We start from the raw sequence: 20,563 nt of genomic DNA, 5'->3' as shown, positions 1-20,563 counted from the left end.
AATACATTTTTTTTATTTTTTAATACCTATTTTATGCGTCCAACTACAGTAGATATTGTCTTTGGTAGGTTTAAACTGTGAGGTGCAGATATAATAACTGCACGCTCCCCTTACCCCAATGAAACTAATTAAGTCTGTGACTGAATGGAAGTCACTATAGCGTAGCATTAGGTTTGTGTCATTACTGGCCTCCAGTGGGGACTTGTTGCTGTGTTTATTTGGCCTACAGGCCTCTTCCTGGAAGGCATTGTAAGCCACACAGTACCTGGCAACAGTCTCATGACTCAGGTGTGGCACTGATGGTGAAAAGACTACAGTTTAATCAAGAGCATGAAATATGGCATAAAACCATGTTCTATTTAGATGATAGTTTTTATTTTGTGGTGTAACTGTATTTAATGTGCAGTAACCTTAGTTGATTCAGCCTGTAGCCCTGCACCTCCCTACATGCATATGCTCCAGTGCTCAGAATGTAAGTGTCATTATCACTTAATGACTGAAGGAAGTTTAATCAGGCACATATTCACACCTCATTATATAAAAGGAGCACCATTACATTAATCACTACATTTACTAAGAATGAAAATCTGTGCATGAAAAGATTTTAAAGAATAAAGTGGACCTGTAGAATGTTCTTTCATCAAACATGAATGTATAGTCACATTCATAGTGTCAAAGTGAGGACAGAATCTTGATCTAGTCATTTTTTAGAACATGTCTTTGACACCCAGAGCATCCCACTGGTCCTTCATATAATGAGAATGAAGACATGTGGGGAAATGGTAGGGAAATTCTCACTCCTGGTTTGACACTAATGGCAGACACAAGCTGTTAATGCCAGCAGCATAACAAGCACTGCCATGGTTACCTGTGGAAACCAAGTCATTAGGGACTCCTCCCATCCCACATCTCTCTCCCTGGCATCATAAACATGTTTACTGACCCTGACACCACCTGAGAATGAGTAAAATGACAACTTATCTATTCTACAAAAATAAAAGAGACACCTGAGCTTGCTTTGTGAAAATCACATGCACCAAAAGCTTTTCTCTTTGTAATATACTGGCTCACTAACATGTCGTGCTGCCATACGTCATGGCAATTCGAGGTATGAAATTGTCTGAATATTATAATATTCTTGCAAAAATGAATGTCATTTCAGTTCACTGACTAATGTAACTCCAAATATTCGCATAAATGTAAAACTTACCTGCTGGCTGCCATAATTTTGTGGTCCATTAGGGACTGACGGTGCAACGAGGGGAGGAGAAAAACAGAGCCACAGAGGATTTTGTCTTTGAGCACACCCTGAACAGTGATTTCGCATCATCTCAAAGAGAAACATGCGCGTACAATGTGGTCGTTAAATATATGGTTGAGATTTTGATCTGTGAAAAATGAGTTGGATGCTTTCCATCTGGGTGGTCGCGGCCCTGCTGGCTTTCTGTGGGGGACAAAACACTGTGCATGAAGGTAGGCCTTTACGCAGATGACAGATTAGTAACATGAAATTGATGTATTGCCACAACCAAATATGGCATTTATGAGGTTTTACACTTCTTGCTTTGCTTGCTTTCATTTGTTGTTGTTTTTTAAACATTTTTAATGTCACAGATGATAGACATGTATTATGTTATACTTTATGAGTAAGTCAAAATCAAGGAGCATTGTTTATGACTAATTCAAGCTGTGAAATCTGATGGCATTATGCAGCCAGAGACTAACTATCAACAGTAAAATTGACAAGATATATTTTATTCTAGGAAATAGCCTGTCTGGGTACCATCTATGTGTTCGCAATGAGACGAGGATTGTGAGTTTCCTGGCGATGCATAAGGTCCCCTATACTGTGACAAAGCCTTGTGGCGGCTGGCTCCTCTGGAAGACATGTACAGTCACACTTTACAGGATGACCCATCAGACTGAGTACAAGACAGTGATGGAGCAGGTGACCAGGTGCTGCGATGGCTACGTACAAGTCGGTCGTTACTGTGCCCTGCGTGAGTATACTGCACACCATTTCTGCATCAGTGGGTTGGAATATTATAGAGGAGCACAAATTGTTCTGTTGGTAGATTTCAAGTGTCTTTGTACAAGTGTTTATAAAATTTGATGATATAGCATCGCACGCTGTGGACAGATAAGTAATCAGCATGACCCTTCAGTGTGTGGTACTGTGTGCAAGACAACAGATGGAAGCACAGAAACTGCACTGCTACAAATATCTTACTGCTAATATATGGCCTGTAACATGTTATTTCCTTTGAATGAAGCTGTAAACAGGAGTGGGGAGTTCACTGCCAAGCCAGGATCCTGTCCAACTGCAGATGGATTATATCCCGGATCTGAGGACTGTGAGTGGGACTTGGACTGCCCGGGCTGGCAAAAATGCTGCCAGAGATTGGGTCGCTCTCACTGCAGTGATCCTGCAAGTTAGTATACATCCTGATTGTTTGTTATTAAAGTATGCACCTAGTATGTTTTCTTGGTCATGTGATCTGATTAAAGGGTATTTTCACCCAAAACCAGAAGAGCATACATTCTCACTGGTTTCTAGCCATTTATTTTAATTTAGCAGGTCCCTGCAGATAGTTTCAGACAGTACAACAGAGGTGAGGGGAATGTTGTTTGTCACGTTCGAAGCACTGAAACATTACATTTAAAGTGAACCTGTGGACCTGTTCCTGCATGTGACAATATCAGGATAATAGCTTACGTTAAAATGTAATGTAACAGTAGCACAAGCAGAGAAGAGTTATAAAATGAGTGACCTGACTCAGTAATGTCAGTCACACAACAATATCTATCTAAAGTTTGCTAACGTTAGCTAACAACCATCATAAGCTCCTGGTCATACCAGACCAAGTAAGACTGCAGCGGCAAAACCCCTGAGTGTATTGAATTGAGCAACAGTACATTTTATTGCTTGTGAATTCAAGTTATCATTTCTAAAAAGCTCAAGTCTCTTTAGAAACATGTTCCAGTCATTTGGTATAATCCACAGAGCTCACTGTGTACTATTTTTTTTTTGAAGAAGAAGAAATAGTCCCAGTGAAACCTGTTAAGAATGAGGTCTGTGGTTATTAACTGGAAAGTAATTTCACTGTTACTTTACTGTTTTTTTATAAATGTTGTTTTCCATACTTTTATCTCAAAAGCAGGTCAAATTAATCCAAACAGTACTGCATGCTAGGGAATGTATGAAAATTATTAGGGGGGTCGTGATTCCAAAAAAAGCAAAAAAAGGAGAACGTTATGTGTATGTTCTTTTTACTGAAGAGAGGGTACTGTAGTCTGATATGTTTGGAAGAACAGGTTATGGTCTTTTAAATTTTTTCTCACCTCAGATTTGAATTTTATTTCAGCCTTCCTTTAGCTGCACAGAGCTACTGCCCGAGCCTGCTTCATTTAGTCGCTGAAAGTGGTAATAACTGTTCAGTTAGTAGCTCAAAAATAGAGTGACTGGAATGTTTGGGGCACACTATTCTATGTTTGCCATAATTTCGATTTCCAGTCAAGGTAAAGGGTCCATTGAAAATTTTAGCAAAGCGTAAAAGGGAACCATAAGATTCAACTGCCCTCCCCACTCCGATAATTTACGTACGGGATATCTTTATGATTGGGGTGAACTGACTCTTTTAACTTAACTTTCAGGCTCAGCAAATTATTCTGAGAATGGAGGATACCGTTTGAATGCAACAGTGACAGTGAAGACAGATTACCACCAACTGATGTCCAAGCATAGAGGCCATCTGAATCACACAAGATTGCTACAAGCAATGGTAATACTACTGCTAATACTAATGCTGCTTCTACTACAGCTGTTAAGACTTTTGCTGCTAAGACCACTAGCCAGCTACCAATACTTGCTCTGGTATTTCTGTTTATTTCGAATAAACAGCAACATTTAAATGATTAAAATGTAGAAGATATACCAAGGCATCCACCTGTCTATTTCAGAGTCATTTCAGATTTTCCTTTTTACATTAATTTCATAGTGATTACTTTTTTGTCTCTCTTTTACTAATAGGTGACTGGAGCTCTGCAGTCTCAGGTTTCAGTTTATTTCCTCAACTCATGGCCTGTTCATCCCTACAGAACTGCCACCTCACTGCTGATTGACTGCAACTTTACTCTTTCACTGTACAATGTCACATCAAAGCTGCATCTTCTCCTCAAACACATACAGGAAGTGTCATCTGTAACCGTGGAAGGTGAGGAGACACGGCTGTTCTGTACAGCAGCACTCATCTCTCAGTGAAGCTACTTGGGGCTTTTTTTTCCTTTAGAGAAATGACATTTTTGTAGAGTTTTGAGAATGATTCATGTTGCAGAGAACACGGTGTTCAGGAAAAAATGACTCAGTCACACCACAGTTTCCTTCTCCCACCACTTCTATTTGAGTGACAGTCATCTGTGGGATGTTTCCTGCAATAGCGGAAAATAACACCAGAGCGAGTGCATACACACACGTGCACAAAGACACACGCCCACACACAGATATCAATCATGAATCAGTCATACTTGTTACATTTGCACAAAAGACACAGTAACAAGCTCGCCATAATGCACACACTCAAATGTACATCAAGTTGCCTTCCAAATGTTCTTTTACAGATAATTAATTTCCTTCTCTACACTGTAGGCACAAATTAAATTCATCACTTTATGCCAGCGTGATAAAGTACTTTTATTATTTTCGGGCACCTCTGAATTACTTAGCCTTTAAATTAAAGATACAAGGAAGACAAGAGACCAAATCCAGCTCACACATTTTATTTTAAGAAACAGTATTCTTACGTGAAACTTTGGTTCCCTAATTTTACTGTCTAAATGTCTTTCCCTATAAATGATGTTTAAGGGTTATCATTTCTTTTCAGAAAAGTATTTGTTATTGTCAATTTCCACATTACATTTTGTAATTATTACTCCTTATGCAAAAACAACCCTAATTCAACAGCATACACATGCAATTGTAATTTCAGTGTGTCTGTGTTTCTAATTGCAGATGTAGATGAGTGTGCACAGTCTGCTCTCCATCAGTGCTCCCCTCAGGCAGACTGTAACAACACAGTGGGCTCCTACCATTGTGCCTGTCACCAAGGATATATTGATGTTGACCCCAGCAGCCCTGGAGCCCATTGCACAGGTTAGACTGTGTGTGTGTGCATGTGGTGCAAATATATATAACTGATCATTTACCGGTTGTTTTACCATGTGGTTAAGAATGGTAGTGAGTTGAACTGCAGCGGTAAATTTAAAAATAGGGAATCGACTATATACAGTAATTGAATTGGTAAGAATCATAACACCCCCAAAGCATTCACTTGTGTTTTTTTTTTACCTCATAAAACCTCACTTTAAATCATTCACTTCTACTTGTGAAGCTTAAATGATGTGAGCACACGGTAATAACTGATGAGGATCCCCCCCATCCCCAGTGGAAATGATGTCCTTGTTGGAGACAGTGTGATATTTTTCCAATTCCTTTGCCAATTTATTGATGCAGATAAATGAGCAAGATCTCTATTCAGTGTCTGTACAATAGCCAGAGGTATTTGTGGACAATTTCATAATTCATCATAAGTGAGTGCTACATGTCTCTTTGGTATTTTTTGTAATTTATTAAACAAACATGTCAAAAGATGCATAGTGGGTTGAGTGTCACAGGGGATTCAAGCAGCTAACATAGAAGGCCGGAGCCGGAGATAGAGAAACAAAGACTGAGCTGGAATAAAAAAAATCACGAGAAATGTTTCATCAAACACTAACATAGAAATATTGTGTTAGGGCAAAAATGATTAGGCTATGCAAGCCTTGTTACAAACAAACAAACCTGTAGGGAACAAACTACTGTCTTGAAATGAAGTAGATGCATAGGAGGCTGCCACATGTGCCAAAGTAGTTCCTCAAGCCAGTCGAAGCTGCTTGAATCAGGAAATTGTGGTCAGTTTTAACGTGGCAACATTTTAATATTTTGCATCAGAAGCTTTGATTTTAACATTGACTTGTATTCCAGCTTACGCCAGGGTGTCAACCACCACAGAGCCCCCGCTTACCTACCTTCCACCCATGAACACAACCTACACCCTAGCTTCCAACATCACACAGAACCCTCCGGACAACAGCACCATGGGTATCTTCAACTCCACTGAGACCAGCATGGCTGCAACTCTGAGTAATACAAGCTCTGTCCCTTATAATTCATCACATGCTCCGCAATGGACAAGCTCTGCACCTTATACCAGCATGAGCTCAGCTGTGGAGTCACCTCTGCCAACAACCACATGCTGTAAGAAATATTTTATTTTTATCTCATGGTAGCTTAAAATCCCCACATCTTGATTTACAAGCCAAAGGAGCAGGTGTAGTGTCCAAATTCTTGTCACTTTTTGAGAGGAGATATTTGATTTTGTCAAAAGCATTTAATTTTAACAGTGCTGATGAACATGTAGTTAAATGTGGTGTAAGTGTAAGTCATTACTTTACATCTTTTGATCAAATTCATAGCTGATGTAGATATCTTTAAAGGAATAGTTTGACATTTTGGGGAACGCTCTGCTTTTTTGCTGAGCGTTAAATGAGAAGATTGATACCACTCTCATACCTGTAAGGTAAATATGAAGCTGCCACTATTAGCTGTTACCTTAGCTCAGCACAAACACTGGGAACAGGTAGCTTGTCTCTGTCCAAAGGTAACAGAATCCCCCTACCAATATCTCTAAAGCTCACATCTCATCTCAGCTGGTTGGTTTGGCATGTACGTCTGGTTGACCTCCCCACCTCCATTACTCCCACGCAGTAGATGAGACAGTCCTGAATGGGGGCAGGAATAAGCACATGAGATATAAAGTCTAATAAAGTCTAATTACTGAACTGAGGTGCTGGTAGGTGGATTTTGTTACTTTTGGACAGAGCCAGGCTAGCCGTTTCCCCCTATTTCCTATTTTATGTCATTGTGCTAAGCTAAGCCAGCTGGCTGGTAGCTATAGCCTTATATTTACCGCACAGGCATGGGAGTGGTGTTAATCTTTTCATGTAACTCTTGGCAAGAAAACAAATAAGCATATTTCCCATTGAATGTCAAACTATTCCTTTAAACAAAATGAATGAATGATAACCACGTTCCCTGTCCCTGTCCCTCTCCCACTACCCACCACCACCTTCCAGCTCCTCCCAGCATCACCAGCTTATGGTCGGCTAATGTCACTGGAACCTCCTTCTGTGTCTACTGGTCCAGCCAGTTTCAGACAAACCAGACTTACCATGTTGTTCTAAGCAAAGGGTCAGAGGTCATTCGTTTTGTGGGAACCAGTCAGACCACAATTGAGGTGAGGGGCCTGCAGCCCGGGGAGCTCTACAGTGTCACTGTCACACCTCATGCCTGCGGAAGCCAAGGAGATGCCACTCATATATCCGTCAAGACCGGTAAGAACTGTGCACAAAAATTAAGTTGATTGCTCCAGTGTCTTTGACGTTTGGATATTTTTTTTTTATCATATAAACTAGTGTCATGAAGCTACTGTGTGTGCATAGAATAGCTGTGTGGTGTTCGCAACTTAAAGTAAATTGTTACTTTACCCATAATGAGTTGTAACATGACATACAATATAAGCTGTTAAATTGTTTCTATTGCTTAAATGTAAATATCAGACTGAAAATCTTTAATTAATCCAAGTTGACAAAATGGCAGGAACCTTTATTTTCTCTGTGTGGAAGTATTCCCACTCTGCTTTTTTAGCAAATGGATAACTGGACATGTATTTTTCCTGAGCCGCAGGGGAAGGAACTGATGTACCCAGATATTTGAAAATGAGATAAAATAAGCACTGAATACTACCCCAGGGAGTAAAAAGTAAAGCGATAAAATTATAATGTGTGATGAAGAAAAGAGTCCATTTTTAACCAATAGGCCCAGGGCTGGTAAGAGGGCTGACATTTAATTGTGGAAAATGTGTTTATTGTACCAAGTAAGGCTTTTCTTTGTAGATGCTCAGACTCTTGACGCCACAACGCGACTTACTAACATCCAGTTCACTGCTGATCTGCAGAACACCAGCAGCTGGGCCTATAAAAACCTCACTGAGAGTATTATGGAGGAGGTATGTGTGCTACGACAATGATTATCCAGTGACAGAATGTGATGTCCACTTCAATGAAATAACAAAGTTGAATTAACAAGTTTTTACTGTTTCATCCACTCATCCATTGTTATTCTGACTGTGGGGGTTTCCTCGGTCACCAACAGATCTACCAGTTTCTGTCTCCAGAGATGAGGGCCATGGTGGATTCAGGCCAGGTGAGAATTGAGATCAGAAGCTTTTCCCCAGGGAGCGTGGTGGTCAACTTCATCATCACCTTCACCTCCAGTCAAGGCCAACACATCAGTAATGTGTCCACAGCTCTGCTGTACTCCCTGATGAACAGCACCAAATACACTATGGATGAAAACAACACAAGCATATATGGTATGTCTCTTTCTATTCTCTGTTATAACAATGTGTTTTATGTAACCAGGGCTGGTAGGTATAAAACTCCTAAGAAGTGCTACAAAGAAGCAAAGTCTTAGTTTGATTTTACACATCAAGATTAGTTTAGACGGTGTAGTCCCTCATTCGTCCAGTAGTGTTCTATCGTAGAAAAGGTTTCAGTCGTAGTCATCTGGACACTGTTTTCAGAATCAAGACGTTTCTGCTCCCATCTGGAAGTCATTCTCAATTGTGGAATGACTTCCGGATGGGAGTCGAAACGTCTTGATTCTGAAAACAGTGTCCAGATGACTACGACTGAAACCTTTTCTACGACAAGATTAGTTTAGTTACTCAGGGATAGTACTACTCAGCTTGTGAAAACAGTTAAATAGTATCTTCTGTGTCTCTGAAAGGAGCTTTCCAAGTTGGTTTGGGCTCAAATTCTTGTCAGAAAGCCTTTGTTACAAACTGGATGCAGAAGTTTGAAAGACGTAGGGCTTTATGAGGCAAGGAGGGTATACCAAATGATGCTATGAAGTTGCATTGTGGGAATTGTAGGATGCAACGTTTTTGAATCTCGACCCATACCATGGCCTAAAAGACAACCTATCTCCGCCTCTGCTGCTTCAGTTTTGACCATTTTTAAATAGGACTCTTGTGAGTCCCCCTACTTTGTGGTAGTGCAACACAAAATTGCTGGAGTACACCTTTAAGTGCTGACCACAATGACACAGATGTAAAATAAGGACTACAAATGTGTTGGTCTTTTTGCCTTTCACTATTTTTTTGAAAAATAGGCAAGGCAAGTTTATTTGTATACAACAATTAATACACAAAGGCAAGTAAGTGTTTTACATAATGCATTTAAATCATAAAAAGAAAAAAAACAGCATAATAACATTGAAATGCAAATTAAAAGAATAGAAATAATTTTAAAGGAAATTTGAATTTTTACAACTCTTTGTGCATGAAGAACAGCAGTTTCTTTCTGTTTTGTGCCATGATAAAGCTATAACATTCTCTGTATCAAAAAGCAATCAAGAGATTTGCTAAATTCAAGCAAGTGTCAACAAACTAAAATGTAATGCAGAGGTTTATTTGTGTTTGGTTATCAAGTAGAAACAATTTGCAAGCCCGGAACCTACAGTGCAATACTAAAGAACAACATAAAGCCTGACTTATTGAGCCAAATATTTTGCTTTTTGTAGATTTCAATGAATGTGCTTCAGGGGAAAATGACTGTTCCCAGTGGGCTACATGTACAAACACCTGGGCCTCCTACACATGTGTTTGCCTTGATGGATTTATAGACAACAACCCAGAAAGGCCTGGACGAGCCTGTCAAGGTACGGTCTCACTGTGGTAGTGGAAAAGATGAATTTTACACAGATTATATGCACTTAATAATAACAGAATATCTTTGCATTTTGTGACCAGAGTGTTTTGTCTTGTGCAGCAATCGCTACCTTTGAGACAACGACACCACCACTGACAACCTCAGTATTTTCTACCCCTTTCTCTCAAATAACACCCCTAACCAGTGATCCAGCTTTAATGACTATAACCACTACTCCAGTCATTATATCAACAAGTGAAATTACTGCCCCTGCAATCACCACTACTACCCCAACAACCACCACTACTGCCCCAACAACCACCACTACTACCCCAACAACAACTATTACTGCCCCAACAACCACCACTACTACCCCAACAACAACTATTACTGCCCCTACAAGCACCACTACTGCCCCAACAACCACCACTACTGCCCCAACAACAACTATTACTGCCCCTACAAGCACCACTACTGCCCCAACAACCACCACTACTGCCCCAACAACCACCACTACTGCCCCAACAACAACTATTACTGCCCCTACAAGCACCACTACTACCCCAACAACCATCACTACTGCCCCAACAACCACCACTACTGCCCCAACAACAACTATTACTGCCCCTACAAGCACCACTACTGCCCCAACAACCACCACTACTGCCCCAACAACCACCACCACTGCCCCAACAACCACCACTACTGCTCCTTCAATCACCACCACTGCCCCAACAACCACCACTACTGCTCCTTCACTACTGCCCCAACAACCAATCACCACCACTGCCCCAACAACCACCACTACTGCTACTGCTCCTTCAATCACCACTACTGCCCCAACAACCACCACTACTGCCCCCTTCAATCACCACTACTGCCCCAACAACCACCACCACTGCCCCAACAACCACCACTACTGCTCCTTCAATCACCACCACTGCCCCAACAACCACCACCACTGCCCCAACAACCACCACTACTGCTCCTTCAATCACCACTACTGCCCCAACAACCACCACCACTGCCCCTTCAATCACCACCACTGCCCCAACAACCACCACCACTGCCCCAACAACCACCACTACTGCTCCTTCAATCACCACCACTGCCCCAACAACCACCACCACTGCCCCTTCAATCACCACCACTGCCCCAACAACCACCACCACTGCCCCTTCAATCACCACTACTGCCCCAACAACCACCACCACTGCCCCAACAACCACCACCACTGCCCCAACAACCACCACCACTGCAATGACATCCACGACTTTTACCCCTACAACCACTGTTACCAACCCCACTACCACCATTACAACTCCTACAACTAGCACTACTGCCCTGAGATCTGCCACCAATGCCTCTATGCCAGGGGCCATCACAGTCCAGTGCAGGGTTGCTGCCATCACTGTGACAGTTCTCAGGGATTTTCTTCTGAGGACCAAGATCAGGGAGAGCGCCCTATACTTGGGCTTGCCAGAGTGTGGCGTCAACGGAGGCAATGCCACCCATGCCCAGCTGACCGTGGCCTGGAATGAGTGTGTGACTAGGCTTGTGCATGTGAGTTTTTTTTTTTCTTCTGAAAAAGTGTTGCATTTGGGAAACTTTTGCTTTTTCCTATGTTCTTATATGTTTCGTAGACACTATGCCTGCCAGTATTTAGTCTCTATAACTGAAGTGCATTAACTCTAAAAATAACCCAAACCGCTTGCGACATCTGGTATTTTAGAATGAGACCTACTACACGGCATCTGTAACCTTGTTCAACACCATGGAGCCGTACACCTCACCCAGTGGAACTGTGGAGGTACCCAGAGTACGACTGGAGGTTCCCATCATGTGTACCTACAGGAAGAGCATGCTTATCTCTGCTGACTTCAGCTCCATGGGGTACGCTTCACTTGCTGCCATGATACTCAGCATGCTTTAGCATTTTTCAAAAGAGCCACAGAGCAGTAGAAGCAGTTGACATGCATCCAAAGAAATACGATAAACAGATATAGAACTTTGTCACTGCTAACTCATATAATGAACATGTAGTTCTTAAAGCAGCAGCTACACTATAGATCTGTATTATGTAACAGTTTGCACTTTGAAAATTGCCGGTGAAATCCTGATCTCATTGATTCAGAATAGAAATAGAGAGCCTTTGTTGTCATTGTACAGGATACAACGAAATGTGCGTTTTATTGTATCAGTGCGTTTAAAGACACAAAAACAACAAAACAACCTCAGCCAAGCAAACAACCACAACCAACAACACAGGTTCTAAAATAATAAATAAAACAAATAAATACAATGTAATTTGCCTTAATATTTGTGTACATATTGCACTAGAATAACTGTGATTATTGCACAAGATCCAGGTTTGCTCTAGAAAGCCAGTCATATTGGGGGGGGGGGTCATTCTATACTTATCGGAGTTAAGTGTGCTTATGGCCCGGGGAAAGGGCATCATTATTATCAGCATTATTAGACATCAAGCATTAGAGTGAAACACACACGTAGAGTAGGCTTTTACTTTTGCCTGAAATATTAGCACATCAAACATTTTGAGCTCTCTTGCAGAGAGTTGGATGAGAAGACTGAAACCACTCAACGTGTCTGTACAGTAAATATGTAACTGGAGCCAGCAGACGGTTAGCTTAGCTTAGCATAAAGCCTGGGAACAGGGGGGACAGCTAGCCTGGCTCTGTCCAAAGGTAGCAAAATCTGCCTCAGCACCTCTAAAGCTCACTAAGTAACCTAGCTCACCAGTAACTCCCTGGAGTCTCTGCTTGTTGCCTGGCAACTGGTCCCACCATAAAACAACAACCTGTTGTTTTTCACACTTTGGTTTTTGTACAGATGAAACAAATGAGATAAAACTTAATTAGCGAGCTTTAGAGGTGTTGGCAGGCAGATTTTATTTGAACCTTTTTGTGTTCCTGTTGTATTTTTATAGATATGTTTTGTCTCTCCAGGTATAACATTATCAATGATGCCATCGTGGGCTCGGGGTCGTTCCAGGTGACAGTGCAGCTGATGAACGGTACAATACCTCTGCCCCACAACTACAGCTTGTCCCCTGAGGAGGCTGTGGTGGTGGAGGTCAGCCTCAACATCTCCTCGGTGCAGATTAAAGTAGTCATCGACAAATGCTGGGCCACTCCCACCCCAAACCCTGTAGACCACTACAGCTACATCTTCCTGGAGAACAGGTCTGCTTCTACCTACAGCACTATCACTACGTCTATTACTATTAGTATTTCAGCTGCCTATTATAACTAATACATTGACTCTTTAGGCCTTTACACACCAGGGGCGTGACGAATAAACCGCACGAAAATGGGAAGTACTCGCCTGCGAATATTTCGCATCAAAACTATTCCTACCGGCAGCGACCCGAACAGTTGCGACACTTGTTCAATAAAAGATTCGCGCCAGCTCGTACTAAAACTCACTTGGGGTTGGAGCTGTTCCTGTTCAGACCTCCAGGTGGAGTCTCTCTCCCTCACTGGGACCAGCTTTCACTGCGCGGCTGCTGCAGAAATCCCCTCTATATCATTAACAGTTAAAAAGCGGCCTGCTCTTCTTTGGACAAAACTAAATCAAACGGGTCCGTCATTAGGCGTTGTGACGTGACGTCCGTTCATTGGTTGATGCCTTGATTCACCGTGCGGAAACTCAGACAAATCGACCTCGTTCCGAATAACAATGACGTCGCTTCATCGCCGTGTAATATTCGCGTTCTGTGTGAACGTACTCGTAACAAAAACAACAGTTCGAAACAAACGTGTTAAATAATTTTCTCTCACTTTGATTACAGCTATAACTAATTATTTTACTAATACTATTACCGCTACCAATAATATTACCACTACTCCAGAATATCTCAACCTTGGGGTCGGGGCCCCACATGGGGTCACTTGATGAGCATATATTAATATATTGATGTTTGATTTAAAAACAAATCTATATATTCAATAGGTTTGTACAGGAGCCAAGAACCGCCCTGGTAGAAATACATTTATTTTGTCCGCTATCTTGAGATCATGAGTTAGTACAATGTTGTTTTCTCGTCATAACGGCATAATTATCTTGACAAAACAAAGGGTTGTTTTGTCAAGAAGGGAGATAATTATGCTAATATCACGAGAAATGAACAAGAATTAAATTGAGCAGTTGGTTAGCTTAGCTTAGCATAGAGACTGGAATCAGGGGGAAACAGCTAGCCTAGCTCTGTCCGAACGTAACAAAATCCGCCTACCAGCGCCTCACTAATTAACACATTATATCTTGTTTGTTTAATCCATACAAGCAGTGACTAACTGGAGTCTTGCTGTCACCGTGAACAAATAACATATTCATTAGTGAGATTTAGAGGTGCTGGTGGGCGGGTTTTGTTACTGGAAGCATCAATTTCCAGTCCAATCAATTTACGCTAAGCTAAGCTAAGCTAAGCTAAGCTAACCATACCATCTCCTGGCTGTAGCTTCATATTTAACAAACATAGGCCCACATGAGAGTGGTATCATCTTCTCATCAAACTCTCGGCAAGAAAGTGAAGAAGTGTATTTCCCAAAATGTTGAACTATTCCTTCAAAGGACAAGCAGCCCTCAAAGTTGATCTTCCTTGTACACTGTTGTGCAGTGCAGTTTGGAGCTTGTCCTGAAGATGAACAGCAGAGAGATGGAATGTGGTGATGATGTCACTTACATGATCACTGAAAAGGAACAACTCTGCACAATTAGTCAGTGCAGTAAGTAACTCAATTTCAGTGGCTGGTTCCAAAACGCGTCACCTGATGGTATCATCGATTGAGTCACAGCAGCTTAGACTGTTTGTAGCAATGAAATGAAAGTTCTGTTTTATTACAACCTGAAACTGACGATTGAATATTGTTTCGGATTGTCATTTGATTATCAGTTTAGACGCAATTTACAACCATATCAGATGCAGACAAGGACTAAAAAAGAAATGGCTGCGTCACTTTCTCAGTTGCTCATCTCCTCTCCGCAGCTGTTCCCTGAACACATACACCAAAGTGTTGATCAACGGGAACTCCAGCACATCACGTGTGTCTGTACAGATATTCTCCTTCGTCAACCTGAATGTGCTCTATCTGCACTGCCAGGTCCACATCTGCGTGCAGATTGGATCGAGTACCTGTGTGCCTGTGAGTACATGCTGTTCTCAAAAATCCAACACAAACTTGCAGCTTCTATAAAAAATGCCTTTTCTCTCACTTATTTCTCAATACTTCTATAGAGTGGATGAATCTAAAATTACTGTTATCCCCCGCTCTGACTGAAGCATCTAGTTGTTCGAATATTGAAGAAGAGATTAGAATTTTCTCCTTTATCATCTTTGCTGGTGTATTCTTGCAGGACTGTCAACAAAGAACAGCTCGGTCTTCTAACACAATTGGAACAGCTTTGGGTTCTTTCGGGCCTCTACTGAGGACAGATGACGGTGAGTGCTTATACACAAAATAAAAATATCTACTATAAAACGTTTCACTCTTCTGTGGTGTGTGGTTCTGTTAGAAAAGACATATTTTCTAGCGACATGCCTCTGCTGTGCTTAAATTTGAGTCAAAAATGAGATTTAATTCCAGCTGAAGTAACCATGGCACTTCAGCTTCTACTCTGCTACTGGCCAGTTTTAGAAGTAGAACAGCTATCAAGGTCTTCAGAACCCAGAATAAGCTTGAGTGTCTCTTCATTTTAAAATTTGAATAGGCCACCTAGCTGTTGTATGTTAGCAGAAGCACTGCTGTCTCTATCATCAGTCTGGGAGAGAGGCAAGTTTAAGTAGCTTGCTGGAAAACACACATTTCTACAGAGCCCTGGAAGGATCGCAGATTAAAAAATATGTATATTGAGGCCACGAAATGCTATTGCCACGAGATAAGTGTATGTAGAGAGAGCCACTTGGAGGGCTTACACAGCCGATGCGCGACGACAGATCTCTCTCCACAGCCTTCATGACGGGAGGAAAAGGCCTCAGCCAGGGCTCAAAGTGTAATATTTAACTGATCTGTTCTGTCATTCTCTTATCCCCCTTACTTTAAGCCCCACAGCAAAGCAAGGACACATTTAGACTGTAAAAAATCTACTAATGGAGCGCCTGTGTTAACAGCCTTTCCAAGCCTCCAGTTCAAACCCACAAACGCTGGCCTGTCACTGGAAAGTGTAGGACTGAGCTGTCCAGCTGGGAGAGCAACTCTCGCATGATGTGCTCATGCTCCTGGGAACACATAACGTACGCAGAGCGCTCGGAGCGGACACTGCAACACTAGCTTCCACTACAATCAGTGCAACTGGCTGCACCTGAGAGCAGCGTTAGAAGATAAACAGCTGTGTATGGTTTACAGCTAGAGGGAGGTTAACACACCGAAAAGTGGTTTGATGACGTCATCCTGAATAATAATAAGCCAGGCTCTCAGAAGCACATGGCTACTTAATATTCAGAATGATGTCATCTGTCCCTTTTCAGCACTGGGTAGGAAAGTGAACAAAGTTAGTAGATTTTTTACAGTCTAAATGTGTCCTTGCTTTGCTGTGGGGCTTAAAGTAAGGGGGATAAGAGAATGACAGAACAGATCAGTTAAATATTACACTTTGAGCCCTGGCTGAGGCCCTTTCCTCCCGTCATGAAGGCTGTGGAGAGAGATCTGTCTTTGCGCATCGGCTGTGTAAGCCCTCCAAGCGGCTCCCTCTACATACACTTATCTCGTGGCCACAAGTTCATTAAAACGTGCCAACGAATCGTATCTCGTGGCCACGCAATAGCATTTCGTGGCCTCAATATGCATATTTGGGGCTGGGGCTCCATGCATTTCAAAAGCCCCTGAACTTGATTAAATATATTTGAGGCATTTGAAGATGATAGACTCATGAGTTAAATTGAAGTTTCAGCTTTTTGCAAATGTGCTGAAAGAAAGAATTTGTAATAAGAGCCAGTACTCCTAGAAGTCACAGTGTTTTAAATAATCCCTTCACCATTTTGTTGTTAAAAGTAGTGACTTTCAATGCCATTTTCAGATGAATCCTCTTGTTTTCCTTTTCACTGCATGTTTTTAATGCTTTAACCTGACACTTATTCTCGCAGAGCCCTTGGAGCAGCAATATAACACTCTTCATATTGTTGGACTGTCCTGTCTTGGAATCGGCCTGTCGCTCTTCTTCATCATTGGTTTTGTCTGCCTTTTCTACTACCAAAGGAACCGCATTGGACACTACAACTTCAGCGTCAAAACCAAGCAGGAGAAATTCACCTACCTTGTCTTTAACACCTAGGGGTGCAGCAGCACCCACAGCCACAGTCGCAGAACTGGAAAACATAAACATTCTTGCAGCAGCAGATACCTTTGGTAGGCTATTACAGTAGAGCTGCCACTGAGTGGCGCTGTTGCACCATTCACACATTAGTTCTCACCAAACATTGCACATCTTTGCACATTAGACAATTAATGAAGTACAGATTATATTATAATTATATATAAAATGATAGAGTAGTTGCATACTGGAATGTCAAATACAGAGAATATAAATATGTAATGAATATTTTATCATTAAAGAATAAATAGGTATGACTTGTTACACATTTTAAAAGTCAGCAGTTTCTGTCTTGAAAGTTTTAAGCTACATTTTGTCTTTAGCTGAGACAAAAAATGTTCACAGAAGCATGAAACGTGATAATACTGGAGAGAAAATGTACCAAACTACATTCAGAATATTAGAAATACCCACTGAGTATGGAGAATATTTCACTACATGGTTCACATCAAAATTTGTAATGTAATGAGTTTGCACTAAACTAGCTTGTATTGCACATATTTGTATAAATGATCATTTTCATGTTGTCAAATGTGCTTAAAATATACCATCTGCAATACTGGTCAAGCACAGTTATCACTTTATTTTGTTTTAGCTGCTGTTTTTCTACAATTACACTTTTTGTATTTATACTGTTTGTTAAACATCTGAAATATTCATTCTGTTCTCACTTGTACAAAGTCTTAATTTGTGCATTAAGTGGTGTGACAATAAACATGTCCTGTATGAATACAGACACTTAGGGGTGCTGCTGACAGTTCTTCAATCAAAACAAGGCAAGATGGCTTCCTGCATGCATAGAGATAACATGTTTAAACTGTTTAGAGAGGACAACAAAAGGTATGAGATGATGTAAGAAAAAGTTGCTATTATAGGCAACATTTTGCATCTTTTTTGGATTTGATGTGGGTTGTAGAGGGGGAAGGGGGTGTCATGTTCCTCCTTTAATCAGATCAGGGGTTAAGAAAAAGATCTTGAGTAAGCCTTTCTCAGTCGAGCAGAGCTGAAGAGGAGGCGTTTCCCCACACTTCCCATAATCCCACATTGTTGACTACAGGGTCATAAATGCAGCTCCTGGATCGACGGCGAGGGGCTGAATACTAAACAGGACAGGCTTTCTCTTTGAGAGGAGGTCCCTGGAGACCCGTGGTGAAGGAGGGCTTACTACCATCTGGAGGGCTGCAAATGCTCCACCTCCTAATTAACCCATTCAGCCTCACCGTCTGAGACCTGGCAACCCGTCTCTATGGCAACAGCCCAGTGCAGGGGTGGAGGGAATGATAGATGGAGGGAGGGAGAGCAACAGTGATCAAAGGGAGAGAAAGAGCGGGGAATCATTTCAGTTTAAAAGCATGAAATCCGCTGAAATGTGCCTTTATTGTTGACTTAAAACGATTACTGTTCAGATTTCTGGGCTTCAACTTCAAATTTCCTCTCCCTCTTTTAATGAGTGTTTTGGTACTGATTTGCAGTAAATCCACTTTGGATGATCATTTATAACTCTCACACATACACTGAGTGGCCACAACCCCATTGTTAAATACATAGAAGTGTCTAGGGAGTCATTCTTGAATTCATAAATCAGGCCTTGGGGATTTTGGTGGTGGGGGGGGGTCCTCTGGAGGAGAAATTTGTTTTTCCACACAGTACATGTATATTCTGGAAAGCAGCAGAGCCACATCCCTGGAACATGATCTGTGTCTCTACAGTCCTTCCTCTCTGTTCATCCAGGTCAGGGCGGCTCTGAGACACAGTCATTCATCAGGCTTTATGCTGTGTGTGTGTGTGCAGGATATACAGGGATCTCCAAAGGCTTTCACTCACACAGGTCATTACTAATTAAACATCCTTTTAATCCTGTGTTCCTGTGTTTTTATAGAGCAGCTCAGGACCTTCCTCCAAGCACTTGGACAGTGTAACGGATTTTTAATCCTCAAATATGAAGCAGTGTAATTGTGCTGTCCAGGGACTGTTACACAATCTCAGTCACCTGCTGTGTGACGTTTGTTTGTCATTGTATTTCATTAATGTATTTCAGTGGTGGAATGTAACTACGTACATTTACTCAAGTACAAATCTGCTGTTGATGCAGGTAAGATCTGAAGTTCTGTATCTGAAGATTGCTTTCAGGAGGGATTGGTGGTCTTCACTCGTTGCATCTGAAAACTGCATTTATAGTGTTACAGCAAAAATAACACTATAAATGCAATGCAATATTGCAAATGCAATATTAGGAATAGACCTTTCACTGGTATTTCTCTTACTACCAACAAGTATAAACAGTGTAACACAACAGAATCAATGGTGATACACTCTCTTCGCGCAGTCATCTTTAGATTTTGAATTATTTGTGAGTATTTCATCAAGATGGCTGCCCTGCTGAATAAGACTGACAGATTGAGTGTTACTTCCCCTCTCTCGGTGCACAATTACACAAATCCCAGAAATCTTCCCCACCAATACAAATTGTGATGAGAAACCAAATCTGCAGCAGCGAGCTCAACTATGTCACATGTGCACATTGTGTTGTCTGTGTGCATGTGAGCGAAGTCATATATCTTGTCTTTTACAGTTTGCTATGAAGCTAACAGCAGTAATGAAGGTAAGCCAGTCTAATGAGGAGCAATATCAACTGTGACAAGGAAAAAGCTTCTCTACATCAAAACCTCAAACCAGCTGCTTAGTCTTGTTTCCTAATCTGTCTTTCCCTTACGCACTGGACTGTAAGCCATAAATGAAATATGAGTACCTGCCTTAAGGAGGCACCCAAAATGGTTGCCAAAAATCGCTTCCAAAAATGCTGCTTGTGCTTTTTAAGGAAAATAGGTAATCCATTGCGCTTTCGTTTTTGTTGCTGACTTGGACATCTGACAGGAGTGCACGGTAACAGGTTTAGTCCTAGTTTTCGTCCAGCAGGGATACATATGATTGAACAACCAGAGTTGTTTGATAATGCAGCAGCTCTATATTTCCAGGCAAAGTTGTTTGTTGGATTAAACTTGAGAGGCCTGGGTATCGAACCTCAATATGTTTTTTGATACTGACCGAAATGTCTGTAGCATTGAAGTAGTATGCTACGTAGTAGCAGTATTGAAAACTGTCAAGTACTGAAAGCTGGCAGTGAATGTTTGGTCAGATTCAAAATCTTGTTTGTGTATTCTTTGATCAGATAATTCCTGATTTTAATCAAAATATTGACAATTTTTGACCATTTTATTCAGGCCAAATTCTTGTACTGGCTGCTTGTGTATAGACAACATTTAAAGATCCCCTCCAGACATGTTTTAAAAGAGTACTCCACTGACTTTGCATTGCAATCCTACAACATTGTCAGACTCATGGAGAGTTTAGAACAAAAAGGGTCAAAATCAGTGCAGCAGAACCAGAGATATCGTCTTTTTTATTCCACACATTCTTCTTCCTCGTCAAA

The 20,563-nt window shown here is 41.4% G+C and overlaps 1 protein-coding gene and 1 long non-coding RNA gene across 2 annotated transcripts; one reads left to right on the top strand and one right to left on the bottom strand.

The window, feature by feature from the left end:
* Positions 1-1,268: 1,268 nt before the first annotated feature.
* Positions 1,269-17,871, top strand: umodl1 (uromodulin-like 1). Its single transcript, XM_044223420.1, has 18 exons — positions 1,269-1,473; positions 1,764-2,000; positions 2,274-2,432; positions 3,655-3,782; positions 4,031-4,214; positions 5,009-5,149; positions 6,020-6,292; positions 7,171-7,428; positions 7,990-8,102; positions 8,249-8,468; positions 9,680-9,817; positions 9,928-10,531; positions 10,809-11,370; positions 11,540-11,700; positions 12,774-13,010; positions 14,813-14,969; positions 15,181-15,265; positions 16,907-17,871. Exons 1-18 carry the CDS (start codon positions 1,398-1,400, stop codon positions 17,092-17,094), a joined length of 3,921 nt encoding a protein of 1,306 aa, XP_044079355.1. The 5' UTR covers positions 1,269-1,397; the 3' UTR covers positions 17,095-17,871.
* Positions 5,161-7,101, bottom strand: LOC122888686. Its single transcript, XR_006380759.1, has 3 exons — positions 6,733-7,101; positions 5,837-5,924; positions 5,161-5,728 (listed from the first exon to the last, which is right to left on the bottom strand). It is a non-coding gene; the product is annotated as an uncharacterized LOC122888686 (long non-coding RNA).
* Positions 17,872-20,563: the final 2,692 nt, after the last annotated feature.

This window comes from Siniperca chuatsi, linkage group LG14, assembly GCF_020085105.1.
Source record: "Siniperca chuatsi isolate FFG_IHB_CAS linkage group LG14, ASM2008510v1, whole genome shotgun sequence".
Lineage (NCBI taxonomy): Eukaryota > Metazoa > Chordata > Actinopteri > Centrarchiformes > Sinipercidae > Siniperca > Siniperca chuatsi.
This window is presented reverse-complemented; position numbering and strand designations above follow the sequence as displayed.

Bases quoted from the DNA above. Each gene is read 5' to 3' on its own strand.
- umodl1 (XM_044223420.1), top strand. From the start codon at position 1,398: ATGAGTTGGATGCTTTCCATCTGGGTGGTCGCGGCCCTGCTGGCTTTC. The intron at 10,532-10,808 runs CACTGCCCCAAC...TTCAATCACCAC, and splicing joins ACTGCTCCTTCAATCACCAC to TACTGCCCCAACAACCACCA. The intron at 11,371-11,539 runs GTGAGTTTTTTT...CTGGTATTTTAG, and splicing joins GTGTGACTAGGCTTGTGCAT to AATGAGACCTACTACACGGC.